This window comes from Tamandua tetradactyla, chromosome 20, assembly GCF_023851605.1.
Source record: "Tamandua tetradactyla isolate mTamTet1 chromosome 20, mTamTet1.pri, whole genome shotgun sequence".
NCBI lineage: Eukaryota > Metazoa > Chordata > Mammalia > Pilosa > Myrmecophagidae > Tamandua > Tamandua tetradactyla.
Window position 1 is genome coordinate 54,435,721 of NC_135346.1, and position 25,323 is coordinate 54,461,043.

At 40.8% G+C, this 25,323-nt stretch overlaps 2 protein-coding genes and 1 pseudogene across 5 annotated transcripts in view; 2 read left to right on the forward strand and 1 right to left on the reverse strand.

The window, feature by feature from the left end:
• The first annotated feature begins 294 nt into the window (after positions 1–294).
• On the forward strand, positions 295–11,499 carry RPL26L1 (ribosomal protein L26 like 1). 4 transcript variants are annotated; one of them, XM_077137661.1, is made up of 5 exons: positions 314–536; positions 907–1,083; positions 9,765–9,905; positions 10,637–10,748; positions 10,793–11,499. In XM_077137661.1, the coding sequence occupies exons 1-5, from the start codon at positions 366–368 to the stop codon at positions 10,807–10,809; spliced, it is 618 nt and encodes a 205-aa protein (XP_076993776.1). In that variant the 5' UTR covers positions 314–365; the 3' UTR covers positions 10,810–11,499. The 4 variants fall into 4 exon arrangements, with proteins under 4 accessions (XP_076993777.1, XP_076993776.1, XP_076993775.1 ...); XM_077137662.1 differs by having other exon boundaries at positions 295–532; positions 951–1,083; positions 10,637–11,499; XM_077137660.1 differs by having other exon boundaries at positions 318–536; positions 10,637–11,499.
• Positions 8,255–8,928, reverse strand: LOC143664733 (receptor-binding cancer antigen expressed on SiSo cells pseudogene; annotated as a pseudogene).
• A 10,069-nt stretch (positions 11,500–21,568) lies between the features above and the next one.
• The window catches only part of ATP6V0E1 (ATPase H+ transporting V0 subunit e1), a 30,291-nt gene continuing 26,536 nt past the window's right edge, over positions 21,569–25,323 (forward strand). The window contains exon 1 of the mRNA XM_077137664.1: positions 21,569–21,766. Coding sequence (XP_076993779.1) covers positions 21,663–21,766 — 104 coding nt within the window. The 5' untranslated portion in view covers positions 21,569–21,662. The remainder of the gene's footprint in view (positions 21,767–25,323) is intronic.

Genomic DNA, 25,323 nt, shown 5'->3' on the forward strand with positions numbered 1-25,323 from the left:
GTATCCCTGAAGATTGGGAGAAGGATCAAAGGAGGAGGTGTTGCAATAGAGAAGATAGGATTTAACAAATGAGTGTGACTACTGAATCAGTATATTGATATTTCTTTTTAGTCTCCAGTACCTTAGAGCAACAAGAAGGAAATACCTGAAATCGTGGAACTGTAACCCATACCATACTGTGAAACTTGTTTTATAACTACTTGTTAAAATGTACTTTGAAATTGACCGCTTCTTTTTGTATATATGTTATATTTCACAATTTAAAATGCCAAAAAAAAAAAAAAAAAAGTATGACCCTTCTCCCCAGCAGCAACTGTTTGGAGTTGAGGGTGTGAACCCGGGATCGCACTTCCCTAACCGGGTAGATGTTGGTTGGTGGTTGCAGTCCCACCCCAAGCCGCAGAGGGCGCTATTCTGCTTCTCTCGGACCGGAATGGAACGACGGTATCATTCTGCGCTTGCGCGGCAAGGAACACCCCCCCCCCCCCATTTCCGGCCCTGCGCGCGAAGGAATTAGCTCGCCTGGCACCAGGTCGGTAAGTGGAGATGGTATTTCTTCGGACTCTGAAGCTCTCGGCTTCATAGCATCCTTCCCTTGCTTGCCGTGTCATCACGGATCTCACTCCGTGACCCAGGGCAAGCATACTTCCCTCACTTAACCTCAGGGCCTCCTAGTGACGGCCTCTGTCCACGAACCCTTCGCTCAGTGTTCGCGCCTCCCACTCATGCTCACTCCGTGTGACATCCATACTACACCTATCCCCCATTCTCCTCCCTCAGGCACCTTCTGAGGCCACCTTCTAGGAGCCCTTGCTTGGGGATGGGGATGGCTGTCCTGGAAGGATAACAAGCCCTTGTACTCCCCCTGAGCGCTCTCTTCGTACCCTCCCTCGCCTCTTTTTGCAGACCGTCACCATGAAGTTTAACCCCTTTGTGTCCTCCGACCGCAGCAAGAACCGCAAACGTCACTTCAATGCACCTTCGCACGTGCGGAGGAAGATCATGTCGTCCCCACTCTCCAAGGAACTGAGGCAGAAATACAATGTCCGCTCCATGCCCATCCGCAAGGACGATGAAGTCCAGGTACGTCTCACTCAGGCTCATGATGCCCAGCTGCCCGGCACTCGGGCGCCCCCTTTACCTGAACCGGTCATGTGTGCTTGGTCGTGGGGCAGTCGCTCACACAATCGGGAATTGCATATTCACATGTCTTCAAGACTCTGGCGAGTCAGTAACAGAAATATATGATCTTGTGGATGTGTTGGATTGGAGGTGGGACCCAAGGCCACCAGAGAGTACTTACCCTGTTTAAGAGCATTCAAATTTAATTCTTTGAAAAGAGTAGCATGTCAGCCAAACAAAAGTTTGCCTTTTGATTTGGCGCCACAGCTCCTTGTTTGCCCGGTTTTGCTCATGGTCGCTCTTTAAACCAGACTTTTCAAGAGAAAGTCTTGCAATAAGAGTTGTGTTTTGGTGTCATTGGGTTTAGTGGAGTTGATGGACAGAGATTTGTGGAGACTGGTCATGGGGTAGTGCGGGATTTGGCAAAGAAAATGTAGAAGCAAAAGCAAGTCAGAGGCATAAAATTATGAAAGAGTATGGCCCTTGTGGAAAGGTATGTCTTCTGTTCTCAGAGATTGAGCTTAGGATGTATAGGAAGTGAGGAGGAGTTGGGGTAAGTGAAGAAGGTAGGGGCTAGATTCATTCCTTGAATGAGTATTTGTTGAGCACTTATTTTTTTTGACTGAAAAGTATCTTTATTCTCCAGTACCATACATATCTTAAATAGCCCCCTCACTCCAGTAAAAAGGCATTACAGTTGGGATAGGAAATCCATTTTCCCCACCCTTACTTTCAGCTCCTGACACAATACCCTTCCAACAGTGGCCACTGGAATGGAGGAAACAGGGTGTGTGTGTATTGGGGCGGGGGGGAGGGTACCCAGAATCAAGAGGGAAGAGTGGGGAAAGAGATGATGTCAGCACTTTTGGGACTGGCCACAGGACAAGGCAGCAAAGCCACAAAGCTTATTCTAGACTCATGGAATCCTTCCCTTGGTCTCACTTTGAGTCCTGAGCCTCCCTCTGTCCATCTGTGAAGTGAAACTGAGGATCTTGGTTGCCTCCTCCTTCTATGAGACAGTAAGGGACAGGGGATATGTAGATGAAGACTCTATTTCAGCTGGGGAAACAGAGGCCTACTTTTTTTTTTTAATTATTATTATTATTATTATTATTGAGCTCTCTTCATGAAAAATGCAGTCCATCTAAAGTATGTAATTAGTGGCTCACAATATTATCACATTGTTGTGTGTTCATCATGATCATTTTTAGAACATTTGCTTCAATCCAGAGAAAGAAATAAAAAGACAAAAAAAAAAAAGAAAACGTTCCATACACCTTACCCCTCCCTCTCATTGACGTCTAACTATTATTGCAATCTATCTAATTTTTTTTCCCCTTTATTCCCCCCTATTATTTATTTATTTTTTGTCCTTATTTTTCTACTCATCTATCCACATCCTGGATAAAAGGAACATCAAACACAAAGTTTTCACAATCATACGGTTCCATTGTAAATGCTATATAATTATACAGTCGTATTCAGGAATCAAGGCTCCTGGAATACAGTTCAACAGTTTCAAGTACTTCCCTCTAGCCTCTCCAATACACCACAAACTTAAAAGGGATATCTATATTATGCATAAGAATAACCTCCAGGATAACCTCTCAACTCTGTTTGAAATCTCTCAGCCACTGAACCTTTATTTTGTCTCATTTCTTTCTTCCCCTTTTGGTCAAGAAGGGTTTCTCAATCTCATGATACCAAGTCCTGGCTCATCCCTGGGAGCCATGCCCCACGTAGGGTAAAGGGCAGTGAGTTCATCTGCTGAGTTGGCTTAGAGAGACAGGCTACATCTGAGCAAAAGAGGTTCTCTAGTGTTGACTCTTAGGCATAATTATAAGTAGGTTTAGCTTCTCCTTTGCAGAAATCAGTTTCATAGGGTCAAACCCTAAGATCAAGGGCTTAGCCTATTGAATTGGTTGTCCCCACTGCTTGCAAGATCAGCAGGAATCCCCAGATGGGAAATTTTAATATTTCGTCCTTTCTCCCCAGTCCCCCAAGAGGATTTTGCCAATACTTTTTTATTCTCTGCCCAAATTACTCTGGGATGCATCAGGGCATCACACTAACCTGTACAAACCTACAAGATCTTACTCACTATTTAAGATTCCATATAATTATGGTGTTTAAATAAACTGATCATACAAGTAAAATTAGATAATGCACTACCAAAAATATAAATTTTGCACCAAATAGTAGTCAATATCATCCTTTACCCTGTATTCTGATTTACCTTGGTCCTATCTAGATCAGCTTCATTCATATCTCTAGTTGAAGTCTGATCACTTTTTCAGCTTTTTAAATAGGTGCTGTATGGGATAATGCTGACACTCATAGCTTCAGAGCGCTAACTCTGAGTCTCAGGTGTCACAAAAATACCCAGAGTCCCAGAGAATGACCAGGTTATACACAAATAGCTCAGCATTTGTTGAGCACTTCTGAATCTCACTTCTTTCTCTGAGTAGGTGACTGTTCTACTTTACAGTCATTTAAAGCTATCAGCTAAATCAGTCACTGAACTGGTTCTATACCTGCCAGCTTATGCAGTACCATTCACCTTGTCCTCCTTCTCTCCTATTAAAATAAAAGAGATATCTCTATTTTCATCTAAAGTTCATCTATCAGCCCAGTGTCCTGTGGTCATCCATTCTCCTCTTGAAACCTTTCCATCCATTATCACATTTCTCAGTGGTTTCTTAAACCTCTTTTTCCATACTTGTTTCTCCTCACCAGCATTTAAAAAACTGCTTCTTCCTCCATAGAAGGAAAAAGCATTTTCCCCTTAACTTCACATCCCTCTCTAGCATTCATCCTGTCTCTCATCTTCACAGCCAAGGCCCTTGGTAAACATCATTTCATAGCTTTACTGTAAATGACCACCAGGTTGTTGGATCTGCCCCGTATTTATACTTCTTGTATCTGGCCATACACAGCATTTGACACTCTTCTCTTGGCTACTCTAACACCAACTCCTGTGGTTTCCTGTTCTCTGGCCATTTCAATCTTTGGTGCAAGCTCTTCTATGACATTGGCTATTCTCAGATACTAAATCTACATTCTCCCCTATTCTCAGACCAATTCCCTGCGTGAGATCAGACCTAGAATTGCCATCTTTGTGGGTGGCTCCCATTCTCTTTTGCTAGCCCAGATGGCTTCTAGCAGTGTATAGAATTCTCTACCAGAATGTCCCTCAGATTCCTCAAATCAGTATGTTCCAAACTGAACTATTTACTCCTAAAATCTGTTTCTTCCTCTATGTTCTGTGTCTCTGAGAAAGGCATGCTCATGTACCCAGCTGTCCTAGCCAGACTACAGATACTGTCTTTGCCTCTTCTCCTTCACCCTTCCAATACAGTCCATTTAGTCTTGCCTCATTTCCCTCCTCACTAGGTTTAGAATTTGTCCACTTCTCTTTAACCCACCTATTCATTTGGACTTGTTTTACTAGCATCTTTCTTTGGTCTTGACAGTAGTTAACTGTGGCTTTCTCACAGGCATCTTCCAAGTGTGGCCTGAGAGAGTCTGGTCGTGTAAACTGGATGGATTTTGAATGAGGCATGACTGTCTTCTTTTCATCCTGAAAATTGCCTTGGGGAGTTAGTTAAACAATCCAGATGGGTTTTTTTTCCCTTTTAGGGACATTGAGATTCTCTAGTTCTTTACTATGGTATTTCCTCGATGCTTACTAGTCAGCATCAACTATATAGTGCCTGCTGTTTAAAGAGGCTCTTATTTTGGTAAAATTATAATCTTCTCGTTTTTCTCCCCATGTTTTTGAATACATTTGGAGCTTGAGAACATTTTGTTACATGAAAATGTAACCGACAAGATTATAATTTAAAATTACTTCTTATAAAATATGAGTATTGTAGAAATTTTGAAAAATGGAATAATGTAAATAAAATAACCATCTGCAATCCTGTTGCCTAGAGGCAACTGTTTTCAGCATTTGGAGGTATTTCCATCCCATTTTTTTCTTTGCCATATATATAGGACAAATTTCACAGTGTATTCTATGTATAGCTTTTTTAAAAAAATATTTTTATTGAGAAATCTTCATACACACATATAGTCCATCCACAGTATGCAGTCAGTGGTTCACAATACATGACATAATTGTAGTTGTGTATTCATCGCCATTATCATTTTTAGAACATTTGTGTCACTCCAGAAAAAGAAATAAAAAGAAAAACCTCATACATCCCATACCCCTCCTTCTCATTGGCCACTAGTATTTCAGTCTACCCAATTTTTTTTTTACCCCTTATCCCCCTCATTATTTATTTGTTTATTTTTCCTTATTTTTTTAGTCATTTATCCATACCTTGGATAAAAGGAGCATCAGACACAAGGTTTTCACAATCTCACAGTCCTATTGTAAAAGCTATATAGTTGATCTTTAAGAATCAAGGCTACTGGAATACAGTTCAACAGTTTTAGGTACTTCCCTCTAGCCACTCCAGTGCACCATAAACTAAAAATGGATATCTGTGTAGTGCATAAGAATAACCTCCAGGATAACCTCTTGGCTCTGTTTGAAATCTGTCAGCCACTGAACCTTTATTTTGTGTCATTTCTCTCTTCTCCCTTTTGGTCAAGAAGGTTTTCTCAATCCCATGACACCTGCTTATCCCAGGAGTTCTGTCCCAGTATTGCCAGGGAAATTTATACCACTGGGAGATATGTCAGTGAGATAGGGCAGTGAGTTCACTTGCCAAATTGGCTTAGAGAGAGAGGCCACATCTGAGCTACAAAAGAGGTTCTCTGGGGGTGACTCTTAGGCATAATTATAAGTAGCCTTAGCTTCTCCTTTGCAGGAATAAGTTTCATAGGGTCGAGCCCCAAGATCGAGGGCTCAGCTTATTGAATTGGATGTCCCCACTGCTTGTGAAAATATCAGGAATTCCCCATTAGGGGAAATTTAGTATTTCCTCCCTTCTCCCCAGGTCCCCAAGGGAACTTTGCAAATACTTTTTAATTTTCTGCCAGAATTCCTCTGGGATATATCAGGGCATCATACTAAACTATACAAACCAACAAGATCTCATGCCCTATTCAAAATTCCGTGTAATTATGGTGTTCAAATATACTGACCATACAAGTTAAATTGGATAATGAATTCTACATAGCATAATATGTCCCTTTTTTCCCTAAAACTCTCATATCTTAAGCATTTTCCTAGGTCATCTTTCAATTATTTTTTTTTGCATAGACAGGCATCAGGAATTGAACCTGGGTCTCTGGCACAGCAGGCGAGATTTCTACCTGCAGAGCCACCATTGTACTGCCCCACCTCCCATTATCTTTTGAAAACAAGAATTTTAAATGGTTACATGGCCCACTCTCTTAGTATGATTTTTTTTTCTATTTAGTTGGAAGTTTATTGGCAGAAATTCACTACTAAACATGATAACCGGAAATGTCATTTTGGGCTATAACAAGCTTTTCACCAAAGTTAAGGTTCAACCCATTCTTCAATTACATATAGTGTCTGGAAGCTTAGACTAAAGACCTAGAGGGCTCTCATTGTATAATTTATGATTTAACTGTGAAAAACCACCAGTTCAGGGTGGGCCACAGTGACTCAGCAGGTAGAGTTCTCGCCTTCTGTGCTGGAGACCTGGGTTCGATTCCGGGTGCCTGCCCATGCAGAAAAATAAAGAAGAAGAAGAAAAAAAAGAAAAAACCACCAGTTCAAATGTATTGGCAGTGTCTGGCTGGTAAATTGTTTATGAAATTTTAACAATTCAGAAAATGTTAATTTTGGGCAAGAACTTTTAAGAAATTAAAAGTCTTTACAACTTTTAAAGCCATAAGGAGTCAGGCTGGATTTATTTTAGTTGTAGAGAAGAAGTAAATGGAATTTTCAACTATCAAATCTAAATTTTTCCCTAATGAACACAGTATATTCTAATTCTTAAAGATACTATTTTTGAGTCAGCCAACAACCATAAATAAAAATATTATTATTCAAAAATAAATAAAAAACAGCAATTTTTAAAAATTACTATTCCTATATTGGTTTATAATTTAATGAATCAATAATGTTATCTAACCAACAACACAGGTAGCCTACATTATCTCAGATATACAAAATTGATACAGAAATCATCTAAAAGCTTTGAAATATAACTGATGGCTTTCTGCATTTATAAACTAATGACTTAGTGGGGGAGGGGAAGAAAAAGGTACTTAAAGAAACCATATATCCTAAAATCTACAATGAAATGGAAAAATTATTATATACTGGTTTTATTATTATTATTATTATTATTATTTTGATATGGGCAGGGAATCAAACCCAGGTCTCCAGCATGGCAGGCAAGAATTCTGCCACTGAGCCACTGTTGCACCGCCCTTATACTGGTTTTAAACACCGACATGTTATAATAATGTAAAACAAATCTATCGGTTTAAGTGGTCTGCAATATTTTTATAACATGCAGTATAAATTATAAATATGTGTAACAATATTATAAGTCCATCTAAAAGAAAGTAAAGATGTAGAAAATCTTTATAATAAAATTATTACATTTAATGTCATTTTCTTGAACAGAACCCAAAGTCATCAAATTGCTTAATGTTGTACCAAACATAAATGATATCTTTTCAAATGAAAGGAAATATATGTAAGCACCAGCTTCTGATGACAAAAATAGGGAATTTAAAGTCCTACAGTTTCTCTGATTTAGATTGGGTAACCATGGAAACAAAGGATATTTTAAATTATTTATTTTATCATTGTGCAAATTGAAGGAAAGTATAATAGCAGAGTTCTTTTCCACCATAAAATTATTTATACCCATTTTATTCAGCTAGAAACACTAATTTGAAGAGGTACCAGTATATTCCATCTGTAATTATTACTCTACAGCAATCAGCTGTCTCATATTTGGAGCATGTTGAATAAAATGTTATTTCATGTCTGTCTTTTTTTTTTTTTAAGTTTTAATCATTAAAAATCCAAAGTACTTTGGGAAAATCCTGGTGTCCTGCATGACCTGATGAACACATTAAAATCAAGCAGCGTGTTTGTCTTCTGAAAATACTCTTAAATCCACACAAATGTTACTTGGGTTCTGGAGCTCAGATCTCTCCTTCTGGCACTATGACATCTGAAGATCATTTGTTATGAAAGTTTCACACCAGTTTTGTTTTGTTCCTTCAGTAGCTTCTGGGCTGCCTTTTCCATTTTCTTCCTTTGTTGTTCCGCTGCTCTTTTTCTTGGTCTGCTATTTTCTGCTGCCTCAGAACTTCTGCTTGCCAAGCTGCATCTTCTTCCTCTCATGCATTGGTATTTTCTTGCCATGTAAGTAAGTCACCTAATTCAGGAGATTAATGAATAAGAGGCACGTCTTGTATAGCTGCTAATCTAGTAAAGAAACCTGTGCTACTGTCCAGGATGGCAAAATTTAATGATTCTCTTTTCTTAATAACAATTTTCTGAGTCTTCCTTATAGTTAATGTCATGTCCTTAAAATAGGTTCCAGCTGTTCCAGACAGTTTTGTTGCATTTCCACATTCCTGTTCCCTTCTTCGGTCTTCACATTTGTGGACACCTCTCCATCCGGGACGGCCACTCTTCAACGTCTCTCCGCTTAGGAACTGATGAATAGTCGCAGATGGCAGAGTTATTTGGTATCCTCTTAATTTCCATCCTCCGCCAGATCTGCATATTGATTTCTTTAGGAATGAGAATACTGCTGCTGGGCAAGTACAAGCTTTACATAATCAGAACTGTTCTATCTCCCTATACCATATTATTGACAGCCTCTTCCAACATGAAAAAGTTAGAATGGACATAGCCCAAATACACCTAAAGAGTGGGAGAAAGATCAAAGGTGATGGAGTTATACAAAGAAGGTAGGGTTTAACAAAGGAGTATGATTCCTCTATCATTATATTGATATTTCTTCCCATCTCCAGTATCTTATAGCAGCTAGGAGTAAAAAACAAAATTGTAACCCATGCCAAACTCTGAAATTTGTTCTACATCCATTTGTTGTGATGTGCATTGAAATTTATTGCTTTTTTGTATGTATGTTATTTTTCACAAAAAAAGAAAAGTTGATTGTGATGATAAAAATAATATTAACTGGAACTGTGTGATGGCCATGGCAGGTAGCCAAACCTGGCTGCAAGCTGCCACAGGCCTCATGCACACAGTGGATATAGCTTCCTCGAGCTCGTGCTTCAGTCATTCAGTCCGAGCACCATTCATTCAATTCCAGCATTGCTCATTCAAAGCCAGGCGTGTGCTCCATTGCAGCCGCTGTTGCAGCTGTGCAGCTGCCATGGCCTCCCTCTCCTTGGGAAACCCATCCCTGGCCCCTTCCCTTGTCTCTATTTTTGATCTTTAAAGAGATTATATGTTTTTACCATTGAGACCAGTCTGTGATGACCATCCTAGTCCTAGGAATTTTTTTGTTCTTCTAGTGAGAAAAGGTGAAGATGACTTAGAATAACAACAAAGCAGATTTATACCAAAAAAAAAAAAAGTTGACTTTTGATTGCTGAGATTGATCTACTTTTATACAAAGGGTTTTATTTTTAGTCTATGTGTTCCTGATAATTAACTTCCTCATTATGATCATGCATTAGATATGAGGGGACCATTTCTCTTTTATACTTTCTCTTAGGTGGTTCGAGGACACTACAAAGGTCAGCAAATTGGCAAGGTAGTCCAGGTGTACAGAAAGAAGTATGTCATTTACATCGAGAGGGTGCAGCGTGAGAAGGCTAATGGCACAACTGTCCATGTGGGCATTCACCCAAGCAAGGTATGAATCCAATACTGAGTAATGGTAACAGTGGTGCAATCTTATAGTCTGATAGAACTGTTAAGGTGTTGGTACCACCAACAGAGGATTCATGGTGGCCATAGTTAGGATTTCCAGAGTCAGTTAGGTAACTTTGATTGATTCAGTGGCCTATGGTATTACCAAGGATGCAGATTCTTTTCTTGTCCTTTTTGTCATCCTTGATATTGTCTCTGTCTTCACGCTGGCAGTGAGAAGGCTCCAGGTGTTGCAGGCATTACTTCCTGTCTAGATAATATCCAGAGGGAGAAAAGGGTACATGTCTTACTGTGGTCCTCGCCCCACTTCGTGGAATATGCTCCTGTGCACCTGCATTTTTCCATTGTGTGATGAGGTCTTTCCTTACAGAATTTCAGATCCTGAAGGGCAGAATGGTTGGGCTAGTATGGCCTCTGTATTCCTAGTAACTGCTGGGAAGGTAGACATTGTAAAAGCAAAGCATTTTGCTAGCCAAGGTGTGGTAACAGACCAGTAACATGTTGGTAGTATAATTTTTCCAAACCCAAATGATATTTCATATCCTTAAACTATCTAAAATTCTCTTCTGAGAGTCTCAGTAGTTAGGGGATCAGAGGTTTGGGTGATAAGAAGGAGCTCAAACTGTTGTTAAGGGAAGAATGTATAGAAAGATGTGGTTATAAGCCTCTCCTCTTAAAAAGCTAAAGATATGTTTATTTTCTTACTCCTAACAGGTGGTTATCACCAGACTAAAACTGGATAAAGATAGGAAAAAAATTCTTGAACGCAAAGCCAAATCTCGACAAGTTGGAAAAGAGAAAGGCAAATATAAGGAAGAACTTATTGAGAAAATGCAGGAATGAATGTATCCTGTTGTAAACTGATGATTTAGAAAATGCAGGAATGAATGTATCCTGTTGTAAACTGATGATTTAGAAAATGCAGGAATGAATGTATCCTGTTGTATACTGATGATTTAAGTGTATATTTTAGCCTAGTGTTGTGTTCCTTTGAAACTGTTCAAGATGTCTCTGGAACATTTCATTTCCATCTTGTTTTGTTATTGATATGTGCCTGCATAAATCTACTTTTTCAGTTCTGATTAATAATTTTATGAGTAAAAATTGGAAATGTTTCCTAGTTTCCATTTGTATTTGCATCATCTTATAGATAATATCCATCTTACTATCAATCCCACTTTCCAGTCTTTCATATATTTAATCTGTTAAGCAGCCATATAGCAATGGTAGGGTTATGCCAGCCCTACTCCTGCCTGAACCTTAATGCTGATGGGGTTGAAAGGACAGGGCTGTGGCCCCTATTGCAGGGATTTGTCCTTCTCAGAAACAGTCACAAGCAAAGTGGCACACTTGAGGGTGCAGGTCTTCACTGAACACCTGGTGCTGCTTTCCACTTTTGTCTCAGGCCGGACAGACTGTTCTCTGGCCTCTTCCTTGTATTTCCCCTGCTTCCTTTGCCTTGTATTCCTGCCTTGGTTTGCCAGGGCAGCTATCACAAATACCACACAATGAATTGGGATTTATTGTTTTGTGATTTCAAAGTCTAAAAGTCCAAAATAAAAGCAATGACGAATTCATGCTTTCTCCTCAAAGTCTGCAGTGTTCTGGTACTGGCTTGCTGAAATCCTTGTGGTTCCTTGATTTGCATCTCTTCCTCGTATTACATGGTAATTTCTCTGCGTCTACTCTTCTGGTTTCTGGCTTTTTCCTATGGCTTTCTGCATTTGAATTTTCTCTCTTTTTAAGGCCTCCAGTAATATGTATTAAGACCCAATTCAATTTGGCTGCACCTTCACTAATGAAAACATTTACAAAGGTGCTATTTACAAATGGGTTCACACCCACAGGAATACGGATTAAGATATGAAGATGTCTTTTTTGGGAGGTGTGATTCAATTTCCAATTCACACCTAACTGAATGCAGGCAACTCTTACGGTTTTGACTTTGCACCGCTTCCATGTAACTGGAATGCCGGTCCTCTCTTTTAGGACCACCTCAAAAAACTCACAGCCTGTGGGCCAGATCTGGCTCACGGGTTTTGTTTAATCCTTGTATTGGTTAAGAAAATTTTTAAATCTATTTCCAGCATTTAAAACTTGGGAAGTGCCACAGAGAGATCCAGATCTTGGGCTTTACCTAGCTGCAAAAGGCCCTGCTCCTGCATGGCATTAGTCATATGAAGCAGAGGGGTTGGCTGCCCCCTGTCCAGCTTGCTCCATGTATTTACCATACTTCCAGGCTCCTGTTGGGATCTGAGTTTTAGACTCCAGGTCTAACTTTTACTCATTCTTCAAGATTTATCTACAGAGCCACAGCTAAAATCCTTACCTCTGTGAAAAATAATCTGTTGATAAAAATGCAAACTGACTCTGCGTTGGCTCTCCTGTAAAGTGATATAGGACTTATCTAACACAATAGTTTCTACTCAATAAATGATTGATAACTGAATCAGGGTCATTTCCCATTTGATTGACAAATAACTAGGCTAATTGACCAAATCAGAGAGAATAAGAGATGGGGCCAGGATTTTAACAGGATGACTGCAGCAAAGGTCAGTCACTTCACAGTTTAGATGGTTGTCTGGTATTCCTTTGCTCTTATCAGTCGTTTATTGGCGTATGATAAAAGAGTGTCCATTTCTGTGCAATAAAGAACTTGAGGTTTGCAGCAGCAGTGCTGCTTGATGAGAAAAGTACTGTCACCAGCACTGGAGCTCCAACCCAAGCTCTGCCCCTAGAACTGTGAGCCTTGGCCAAGTACTCATCTTTGAGCTTCCATTTCTCAGTGATAAAACATTACATGCATTGCCTGCCTATCTCATGGAAAATGTAGAAATAAAATTCTGAGATCAAATGGGAAAATTGGTATTTCTGAGTCCACTGGAAAGCTGTGAGTGTTAATATTGCTGTTAATGTTCAGTTTACTTGTATTTCCAATTCTGACATTCACTGCACTCAAGGAGGTAATGATTTTTCACACAAGGAATCGGTGAGATCACAAGACAAAATAAAAAATGTGTTCTCTGATTATATGGCATATTTTAAGGATAAGCAGAATAACACCGTCCTTGCTTTGGATCCAAATCCTGCCCCGACTCTTTATATCTTTGGTATTTGGAGAGTCGTTTTCATCAGCTTGTTTCCCTATCAGCTAAAAGTGCCTATCTTTAGGTTGTAAAAATTAATGTAGCAGTTCTCCAGGCTTGAATGATCTTAGGAGTAACTTGGTCCTTTTCCTTAGAGATTCTGTGATGCGTTAAGTCTCATATGGGCCTTCTATGATTGCTGCGACCGGGTACGTTTAGGAAACTAGATTAACATGTATGTAATGCAATATACTCAGCACATAATATATTGCAGGTGCCCAACGCTGCAGCAGTCTTACTAACAGGTCAAGCTGTGTCTGAATATAATGAGTAGGTTAGCAATAATTTATGTAGTTTATTTTTTCTAGTTTATTAATCTTTATTCCTGACCCAATGCATGTTTTAGGGTTCCTAAAAAAGTTGCATAAAAGTCAAATATCACTTTAGGTTAAACTTATAGCTCCTTCAGGCATATTCTGATGCCTGGCCTGAGCCTTAGATACCTAAATTACAGTATCTCCCAGGAATCGGACTTGGCTTGTTTACAGCAACTTGGTCTAAAACAAGTGATAGATGAGAAATTTAAGATCTGTAATTTCCCACCCCTCCCCTCCCAGGCATCCAAAACGCACCACGCTGTTAGGCTGAACCAAGTAATAGTGACCAAGGGCAGGAACTCAGGATCTTATGTGAGCTCTAATCCCAATTTCCTAAACTGTGATCTTGGGCAAACTGCTTAACCTCTCTGGGCCTCAGTTTTGTCATGAAATGGAAATAAAAATAATACCTACCTTATAAAGTTGTCAATCTCATTTCTTGAAATATTGCATGTAAAGCACAGTGTTCAGCTAATTTTAGCCATTGTCTTTTAGAGAAGCAGAGACGTTTTTCTCGAGGGAATTTAGACAAATGCTGGTTCTGGAATTAAGAGGAAGGCTTAAGGGTGGCTGAAGCCTGTCTTTGGACCGCTGCGGAATGCCAGATGGGTGGACCTGCCTATCAGGGTTCAGGCTCCAGGGGATTAGCTTGTTTCCTGGCATGACTGAAACAAGCAGTTTCCTTCTGACCTTTTTATCAAATTTGGAGATGTCCCTTCACTCACTTTGGAGTGAGTCCCCTTCAGCTATTTTGGAAGGATTCCAAACTTTTAAATTTCAGATAACTGTTTCTGAATGCCTGCTTTCATATTGTACTCAGGTATAAATTGTTCAGCTACAGAACTCTTGATGTGAGTTGGGTGGGCAAGTGATAGAATCTTATAAGAACCAGACAGAACTTAACTAACCAAGAACCCATTGTACTCTGATAATGCCGCAGACTTTAAGCAGTTCCCATTTGGTGTTGGGAACTAGTGTTCCCGTTCTTGGGTTCTTGTTCTTTTAAATTTAGTTTTGTCTTTTCCAATATATATATTTTTTAATTTCAACATCTATTCCCCCTATTATTTATTTATTTTTAATCCATATGCTTACTCATCTATTCATATGGTAGGTAAAAGGAGCATCATTTTTCTTTTGTTTATTAATACTTATACTTGATGCAAAATGAAAAGGTACAAAAAGTATATAGTGAGAAAGTAAGTTTCCTTGCTCAGATACCCATTTCTCCCCAGAGATAGACGATGAACCCAGTTTATTTTGTATTCTTCCAGAAATAGTCTACATTTATGATTGGGTGTTTAATATTAAAAGTTTGGTCCATGAAGACATCTTCATAGGTTGATTTATTGCCTGACCACCATAATTAGAATGTAAACATGCAAAAATATTAAATAATCTTTGTCCATCAGAAATGAGTAAATCATCTGCATCCTAGGCAATCCATAGTAGGAGTGCAGCTAGTTCTGGAATAGAGGTTTCCAAAAGTCTCTTCTTATGCAGATGTCTCTATCTTGTAAAATTATGTATACTTGAGATTATTTTGTATGCTGACTTATTTGAAACAGGAGAGGCAGCATGGCTTAGTGGCAAGAACAGGAGCTATGAAGACCTATGTTCCAATCTCAACTCTGTCACTTAAAACATCCAGGCTTATACGCAACTATGTGATGATATTGTGAGCCAGTGTACACCATGTATAGAATTTTTGTATGTCAAGAATGTTTTTATGTTTGTTGGTTAAGGTTTGCAATAAAAATATTAAAAAAAACAGCCAGACTTTGGACACAAACTACAAATCTGAGATTCTCCTTCCTCATTTGTGACATGGATTTAATAGTATCTATATTAGGTGAGAGAATTAAACAAGACAGGCTATCCAGAGCACCTAGTCCAGTGTCTGGCAGGTAGCAGTCACTCAAGAAACGGTTGCGGGAGTTTCAACTTCTCCACTAACCTCCAAGCTTCCAGGCCAGGTTGGAAAGGAGCTTTATGACTCCATGGCTTTGTGACTGCCTTTTACTTACAGAACTGGGCCTGGGAAAGAGGGACGCCTCAGCTGTTGGCACTGTAGTGTTTCGGTCAGCTCTTGTTAATCTTATGCTGTCAGAGTTGCCTCTGAGGCGCTTCCTCTAGGAGCAGCTCTCACACTTTTTTGGTCTCAAGATGTGTTTACATGCTTAAAAGAATCGAGGACCCAAAGACCTTAAATTTATCATGTGGGTTATATCTATTGATGTTTGCCATATCAAAAATTAAAACAAAGTTTTTAACATTTTAAATTAATTTAAAAACAACAATAAACCCATTACATGTTGTGGTGGATTGAATCCCATTGCCCCAGTTTGTATGTGTTCCTGGACTTGTCCCCATTCTGGTGGATGTGGACCCACTATAAATAAAAACTCTTCAAGAGACTTCCGGAGAAGATGGCGGCTTAGTAAGACGCGCGGGTCTTAGTTCCTCCTCCAGAACAGCAACTAAAGAAACAGAAACAATACGAAACAGCTCCCAGAGCCACGACAGAGACCAAAAAGACAGCGTACCCCACTCCGGAACGGCTGAACGGGCAGGGAGAATCCGCTGCGGTGAGATACCCGAGGGGCGCGCGTTTTCCCAGCCGGGGCGGCTGGCGACTGGGGTTCCCTCCACGCACGTGGCTCCCCGGTCTGACTGGGGACGTTGGATAGCGGGGCCCTCCCGCCACACTTGGCGTCTCGGGCCAGCTGGGCAATTAGGACCGGCACTCCCCCAAGCCGCGGCGGCCGGCGACCCCCCCCCCCTCCACGTACGGTTTCCCGGGCCGACTGCAAGATTCGGATTGGCAAGTTAAAGGAGCCACAGCATCTTTTACTGGTGGGACCCACAGACAGACGAGCACCACGAGCGCCACCTACTGGGCAGGAAAAGAAAAACAGAGCCCAGAGATTTCACAGAAAAACCTTTCAACCAGCCGGGTCCCACACCCAGGGAAATCTGATCAAATGCCCAGACACCAGCAGAAAATAATGGATGACGCTCAGAAAATTGAAGATATGGCCCAGTCAAAGGAACAAACCAATAGTTCAAATGAGATACAGGAGCTGAGACAACTAATGCTGAATATACGAACAGAAATGGAAAACCTCTTCAAAAACCAAATCAATAAATTGAGGGAGGACATGAAGAAGACATGGGTTGAACAAAAAGAAGAAATAGAAAATCTGAAAAAAAAAATCACAGAACTTATGGGAGTGAAGGACAAAGTAGAAAAGATGGAAAAAACAATGGATACCTACAATGGTAGATTTAAAGAGACAGAAGCTACAATTAGTGAACTGGAGGATGGAACATCTGAATTCCAAAAAGAAACAGAAACTATAGGGAAAAGAATGGAAAAACTTGAGCAGGGGATCAGGGAACTGAATGACAATATGAAGAGCACAAATATACGTGTTGTGGGTGTCCCAGAAGGAGAAGAGAAGGGAAAAGGAGGAGAAAAACTAATGGAAGAAATTATCACTGAAAATTTCCCAACTCTTATGAAAGACCTAAATTTACAGATCCAAGAAGTGCAGTGCACCCCAAAGAGAATAGACCCAAATAGGTGTTCTCCAAGACACTTACTAGTTAGAATGTCAGAGGTCAAAGAGAAAGAGAGGATCTTGAAAGCAGCAAGAGAAAAACAATCTGTCACATACAAGGGAAACCCAATAAGACTATGTGTAGATTTCTCAGCAGAAACCATGGAAGCTAAAAGACAGTGGGATGATACATTTAAATTACTAAAAGAGAAAAACTGCCAACCAAGACTTCTATATCCAGCAAAATTGTCCTTCAAAAATGAAGGAGAAATTAAAACATTTATAGACAAAAAGTCACTGAGAGAATTTGTGACCAAGAGACCAGCTCTGCAAGAAATACTAAAGGGAGCACTAGAATCAGATATGAAAAGACAGAAGAGAGAGGTATGGAGTAAAGTGTAGAAAGAAGGAAAATCAGATATGATATATATAATACAAAAGCCAAAATGGTAGAGGAAAATATTATCCAAACAGTAATAACACTAAAAGTTAATGGACTGAATTCCCCAATCAAAAGACATAGACTGGCAGAATGGATTACGACCCAGCAATACCACTGCTAGGTATCTACTCAAAGGACTTAAGGGCAAAGACACAGACGGACATTTGCACACCAGTGTTTATAGCAGCATTATTTACAATTGCAAAGAGATGGAAACAGCCAAAATGTCCATCAACAGACGAGTGGCTAAACAAACTGTGGCGTATACCTATGATGGAATATTATGCAGCTTTAAGACAGACTAAACTTATGAAGCATGTAATAACATGGATGGACCTAGAGAACATTATGCTGAGTGAGTCTAGCCAAAAACTAAAGGACAAATACTGTATGGTCCCACTGATGTGAACCGACATTCAAGAATCAACTTGGAATATATCATTGGTAACAGAGACCAGCAGGAGTTAGGAACAGGGTAAGATAATGGGTAATTGGAGCTGAAGGGATACAAACTGTGCAACAGGACTAGATACAAAAACTCAAAAATGGACAGCACAATAATACCTAATTGTAATGTAACTATGTTAAAACACTAAATGACACTGCACCTGAACTATAAAAAAAAACTCTTCAAGGTGTACTTTAGGGTGCATGGGTAGTTCAGTGGTAGAATACTCGCCTGCCATGCAGGAGAATTGGATTGGATTTATGGCCCGTGTGCAAAAAAAAAACAAAAGAAGAAACGTTGTGAAGATGTTACTTCAGTTAAAGTGTGGCCCAAATGAATCAGGTTGGGCTTTAATTTGGATAACTAGAGTCCTTTATAAACTGTGAAGATCAGATGGAGAGAGAGGTAGCCATGGGAGAAGAGAAAGATGATGCCATTCCTTTATATTACTATGTGACAGAAAAGCCAAAGAGCCAAGAATTGCCAGCTGCCAGCTCCAGAATGCCACAAACTTCAGAGAGAAAGCTTTGCCTTACTGACTCCATCAATTTTGTACTTCTCCTGGACTCAAAACCATGGGCTGACAAGGACATTGTCTGGGGAGGACTTTATATTTGGAGCTGTAGCTGCCATTTTGTGACCATGAGGGAAAAGCAAGAGAAACTCAGAGTGCTGACATCATTGACAACAACCCAGAGTCCTGACATGATTGAGTTACTAAATTAACCAACTCTGGAACTGTCAGCTTGATAGCTTCTTTGTGATATAATAAATGCTCTTATTGCGTTAGCCACTCTTAAAAAAAAAACAAAAAGCAAAAACCATAGGCCAGTAAATTCCCATTGTTCAAGCCAACCCACTGCATGGTATTTCTCTTAGCAGCTGGGAAACTAAAACACATATGTTCATAAATAACATTTTTATTGAAAGTGACTATATTTTCCAAAACAAAAAATGTAGTAAGAAAAGCAACACTGTTATATATTTTTGCAAAATTCTTTAATGTCTGGCTTAACAGAAGACCCATGGATTCTCATAACGCTTCTGCATCCATTCTGTTTGATACACTGCTTTAGGTGAAGCATATGAAGAAAATTCAGCCTCATACAGAGTCGCAGTAAGAAAAGAGATTACAAGAAAAAGCATCGGGACCTCCCAAGAGGTCCTTGAACTTCCCTGCTCTAGAGTATGATTTGTTTCCTGAAGTAGACTGTAAGTGCCTTGAGGGCAGAGAATATTTCTTCTTTAGGTGGGTCACCCTCTGAGAAATCCTAGTTCTTGTCTTTAACCCCCGTTTTCATTCGGAACATGGGATAAAGTGTTGTTGACAGAATGACTGATAGAGGGAGCTATTAGCCAATACTAGCCCATAAATATAATACCAAGATTAAGAACTTTTCTCAACTCACAGATAATATTGACAGATTTACACAGAACTGGTGTCTAATGAGCCATGATCCTGCACTCCACAACATCTGTTTCCAAAAGTAGCTACCTAGAAGGTGAGGCAAAGGTTAGACACTCTACTTAAAGGGATCAAATTAAGAGAAAATATTTGTATGTATTTAAGAAATGGAAAGGAAAGTAGGAGGGAACTTTCTCTAACATAGTCTGGCTGATCTCACCATGAGCAATTCAGTTCAGCTGTATAAGTGTTTGTTGAATGTGTTCTATGGATAAAGTGCTCCTGAGAAGAAAAGACCAGTTAAACAGTGGTTGCTCTCAAGGAGTTTGTCCTCTAGTAGAGGGTTGGTTAAGATACATACACCAACAAGATGAGCTACAAAATGAAATGGGTCAGGGTGGCCATGGTGGCCCAGCAGGCAGAGTTCTCACCTGCCATGCTGGATACCTGGGTTCGATTCCTGGTGCCTGCCCATATTAAAAAAAGAAAAAAGAAATGGGTCTTGAATGAGGCAGTACTTGGACTGGAATTTAAGATAATAGGATTTCTGCTAGGACTGAGTTTTTTGGGGGGAACACTATGAGCACAAAAGAGGCCAATTACTTTCCTACATGGTTGGTCAGGTAAAGGCTTAGAATCATGAATGATGACTTGGGACAGCTGTTAGAAACTATTGGTCTAATTTCTTATTTAAACCGGGAATCCATTCTCCTTGATGAAAAAAGACATTAGGAGGTATTAGGAGGTAGTAAAAGTAAATGTGACTAATGTGGGGTAACTGTGGTCCATGGTAAAAGCACATTGGATTTAGTTTGTAGATCCACTTCCACTTTCCTTCCCACTTCTGTTTATGAGCTTGATCAAGTTCCTTAACCTCAGGAAAACTGATTTCTTCCTCCATTCCAAGATTGTTGTATACTATAATGAAGCTATGTGAAAACCGTTAGTAGGCTAGAAGCTCCATGTTTATCTTTCTACTATTCTTGCTAATGCCTACTCCTCTGTTCTAGTTTTCTAGCTGCTGGAATGCAATATACCAGAAACAGAATAGCTTTTAAAAGGGGGAATTTAATAAGTTGCTAGTTTGCAGCTCTAAGGCTGAGAAAATGTCCCAATTAAAACAAGTCTATAGAAATGTCCAATCAAAGGCATCCATCCGGGAAAAGATACCTTGCTTCAAGAAGGCCGATGAAGTTCACAGTTTCTTTCTCAAGTGGAAGGGCACACATGGTGAACACGGTCAGGGTTCCTCTCTCATCTGGAAGGGCACATGGCCAGCACAGCGTCATCTGCTAGCTGCTTCTCCTGCCTTTGTTTCATGAAGCTCCCCCGGAGACATTTTCCTTTTTCATCTCCAAAGGTCGCTGGCTGGTGGACTCTGCTTCTTGTGGCTATGTCGTTCTGCTCTGCTCTTTCTGAATCACTCTCATTCTCCAAAATGTTTCCTCTTTTATAGGACTTCAGAAACTAATCAAGACCCACCCAAATGGGTGGAGACATGCCTCCAGCTAATCCAGTTTAACAACACTCTTGATTAAATCACATCTCCAGGGAGAGATCTAATTACATTTTCAAACATACAATACTGAATAGGGATTAGAAGAAACGACTGCCTTTACAAAATGGGAGTAGGATTAAAACATGGCTTTTCTAGGGTACATACATCATTTCAAACCAGCACATCCTCTTTCAGGATTCAGTTCAGGACTGGCTGGTGCCGGCTGTGCACTATCATTCATTCTATCTTCACACTTGCCTGTTTGCAAGCCCATCTCTTCTTCAAACTGTGAACTCCCTGACCAGAATTGATTGAGTTCTAGAACCCCAGAACCTGGCACAGTGGACACGATAGCACTGCCGTGGCTGAGAGCACTGACCTTGAAAATGAGACCATCAGATAATTGAATCCTTTCTCTGCCACCTGCTGGCTAGGTAACTTTGAGCAAAATCCTCAACCTCCTCCGTGGGCCTCACGGGCTTTAACTGCAAAGTGGGGATAATAATTATAAGTGTGGAAGGAATTCATAACGAGCAGTGAACGTGAAGCTGTTCACTGGCACACAGGAAGATTGGGAGTAGTTAACTATTACGTTCTCTCTATAAAAAGAGGCAAAGCTGTAAATAACTACAGCTCTTTTCCTAAAAGGGGTATGTTCTTAACAGAAAACTTGACTGAGCCCCTTGACCATCAGCTCCGAGGGGAGCGACGTCCCTCAAAGGAGCTGAAGCCCTCAGACTGGCCAGGTGTGGGCGGGGTCTTGCCTTGAGAACCCCGCGAGGGGCGGGGTCGTGGGACCCAGATCACGTGGGGCGCGGGAGGCGGGGCTTTGCGCGCGCTGGTCACGCGGTCCGGCGTTGACACTTCCGGGTGGGACCGAAGTGAGGCGAAGAGGTAGGGGCTGGCAGCTCCGCGGGAACTATGGCGTATTACGGCCTTACGGTGCCTCTCATCGTGATGAGCGTGTTCTGGGGCTTCGTCGGCCTCTGTGTGCCTTGGTTCATCCCTAAGGGGCCTAACCGGGGGTAAGTGCGCGACGCCTGCCTTGGGAGGGACGCGCGGTGAGGGGGGTCGGGTGGGGGAGGGGGCGGCCTCCGCACCCGTCCGCAAACCTTTCGGGGTGTCTCACACTCCAGAGTCAGATCCCGACCCCCCGAGCGCCCCTTATCTTCCTTATCGCAGCAGCTTCCTCGTCCCCTGGCCCCAAAGTGAGGAGCGTGACCTCGGGAGTTCCTCTTCGGAAACGAGTTTTTACAAGATTTTTCTCTCATCACAGCCCAGTGTAGAGAGGGTGCAGTCGGAAATGGGTTTATACTCCCTTAGAGAGAAAGTTGAGGTTTGTTTTTAGTTGACTTTCGCCCCTTTTTGGCCCTGCCCTCCACCCAGATGAGGCCTGGTTTGTCTAAACTTTTAAAAAGGGGCTCTCAGCTCGCATGTGGTCGCGGTTGCACATAGGACAAGCTCGTTGCAGAGCGTTGAGCCCAGGCCTTGTGTCTAGTAGGCGCGGGGAGGTGGTTGGGGCCGGATCTGAAGCGAGATTAATTACCCAAGAGCAGGAGGGATTGTTTAGAAACCCCTGCGTCATACCTTTTGGAGGGCGCTCCGGCTCTCACTTGTGAGTGTAACAAGTTGTTAGAATGACGGTTAAGAAACATTTTCTTTTTCAGACGTCTTTGTTAAATAGAGCTTTGTGTTTTTTTGTAAGTAAACTTTTTATTGTAATAAAGCCTCATCTTCAGAAGAGCCACGGGGTAGCCTCTTTCTGGTTCCTCTTTTGCTTTTTAGTCATTTCTTCTCGGATCAAGATCATGGAGGGTGAAACTTATACTGAAGTCACAGCTTGTCAGAAACACCATCTCTAGTTTCACAATACTTTGCAAACATAGTAGGCACATCAATATCTGCTAAGTGGATAATTCTTACAGCCTTTATAAAAGGAAAGAAGATATTACTACTTTCTGAGTATTTTGTGATCTGAACCCTTTTTGCTCTCTAGAATAACCTTGCTTTATACCTGTTACTTCAACATAAATCATAAATATTTGTCTTAATAAAAGGAAGAAATGAGTGGGTCACGGTGGCTCTCAGCAGGCAGAGTTCTCGCCTGCCATGCCTGATACCTGGGTTCGATTTTCAGTGCCTGCCCATGCAAAAAAAAAGGAAGAATGGTAGATGAATTTCTAGCCATTTAGAAGCACCAAGTTAGCCCCCTCCCCTCCAACACATGTTATATGGGGTCAACTCTCCAGCCTATAGTAACTGATGTAGGGTAGTAGACTAATCAGAGTTCTGGAGTTATTAAAACAATTTCTTAGCCAAATTTAATTTTTAGATTTGGTTCTACTGGAGTAGAAGAACAGAGTTCTTGTTGTCTTCACATTCAGCTCTGTCATTACCTTACTAACTACCTTTCCAGCCTTAATACTCAGAAAACCAATGGTAGGATTGACCACTCCTTTCTTAAAGAACCTTCTCCCAACTTCCTCAGTATTGGAGCTCACCATGCCCAGCCTTCGGTCCTGATGCCACTGCTATTATCCAAGGTAATGAAACCCTTTCTGTGGTACCTGAGCTGCTCAGTTTCCAGCCCCAGTGTCATGATGCAGATATGATCCCGGTTCAATTTACAACCTCCACCTCAATCCTTATATTTTCTGCTCCTAGCAGGAATGAACAGGTCTCCTCCCAGAACTTAACCTTATTATAGTTTGAGAAACACTACTCCTAGGTGGATGATCCTTGTGACCTTGGACAGTTGAATTAATTTTTCCATGTTCTCGTTTCCTCATTGTAAAATAGGAATATTCTTACTGAATTAGTCCTAGTTCCCCTTTGCTTGAAATGCCTTCCTGGAAAGACAGCAAATCACGTTAAAAAACATACATGAAGGAGCTTAACTGCTTCAAGAAGAACCATGGCAAATATTTTAATAAAGTCAAGTACTTCTAATTTGAGAGATTAAAGATATTTTCCTTACAGAGATAAATATTTGAGCTGTCACTCAGAAGACTGGTATTTGTTGGTGGGCATGCTGTTGAAAGGAACAGTGTGAGCATTGGCAAGAAGGGAGAAAGGCACAAAAGGTCTTTGGTGTCAACATCTTTCAAATTGGGTGATTAGGTGATGAGTCAGAGGTTATCAGGACCTGGTAAGGCAGAGAGAAGATAGGGGAGAGGGTAAAACTTCTGAATCCATGCATTATCTAAAGCAGGTCCTGTTCTCTGTCATTCATTTCTGCAACTGTAAGTTGTGGAATAAAAGTCTGTGCCTGGAGTCAGCTTTCCTAACCTGTCCTATTTTTCATGATTTCCCTCTTTTCTCTAGGAATTTAGGAATCCACAGATTCCTGGAAGCTTCAAGTTTTGTCACAGTTGCTCCTTTACCAGTAGATTGGGGGTGGGGTGTTGGGGGAGCGATATCAGAGATTAGTTTTCTGGGAGTTTAATCAGCCCCTATATTTTAATATTTTCAGGCATTCTGAAAGATAGAAAGAGTAGTACAATTAGTGCTATACACCTCCACCTAGATTCAATAATTAACATCTTCATATTTGCCTTATCTGTGAGTGAGGGTGTGTGCATCTATCTATACACATGCACACACACACACACACATAATTACGCAGTACAATTTATTTTCTTTTGCTGGGCCATTTGAAATTAAGTTGTAGGCATCATGAGAATTCACTAAACACGTCGCTAAATATTTCAGCCTGCAACCCCTAAGAATAAGGCTGTTAAGAGCTGATATTTTAATGAGGGAGCTTTTGATACGATACTGTTAAATAGTTAATACAAAGGAGCCCCAACAGCCTAAGGCAGAATAGAGAAAAGAGATTCCAGGTTGAAGTGGTAGAATGGGTGTAATTTGCCAGTCTTTTTTTTTGCTCATGGGCAGGCACTGGGAATCGAACCCCAGTCTCTGGCATGGTAGGCGAGAACTCTGCCTGCTGAGCCACCATGGCCTGCCCGGGTTGATAGTTAAAAGTAGAGAAGGATGGATATAGGGAATTGATTAGAAAAGTGAGAAGCTGGACCTGATTCTTTAGATAATAAGTGTTAAAAGGTTTGTATCCAGGACCTGTGAAAAAATTTTAGCACATGCCTCCATACGTATTTATTTATATATTATAAACTTAATGTATAACTTATATATTTGGAATCTTATCATCTCTCGCTCCCTGCACTACTGTCAGCTGAGTTCACTTGGATTATTGTAGTTTCCCCTTCACTGGTTTTCCTGCTTTTCCTTTTGCTCCTCTTCCCCCACTCTATTTCAGTCCAGCAGAGAGATCCTGTTGGAATTCGAATCATTTTATCCATCTGCTCAAATCACCCTAAACAGCTTCCTTTTTCACTCAAGCTCAGGTCCTTTCATTGGCTACTTGGTACCTCTGTGACCTCACCTCCTACCAGGCTCTTCTCACTTAACTTCAGCTACACAGCCTCTTTCCTCCTTCCTCTTCTCTGAATGTCAGGTACTCCCTCTTCCTGGAACACTCTGGTGTCTGCTGGTCTTCATTCACATGTGAACTTCTCAGCAAGGCCCTTCCTGACTACCATCTTTAAAACTGTAACACACC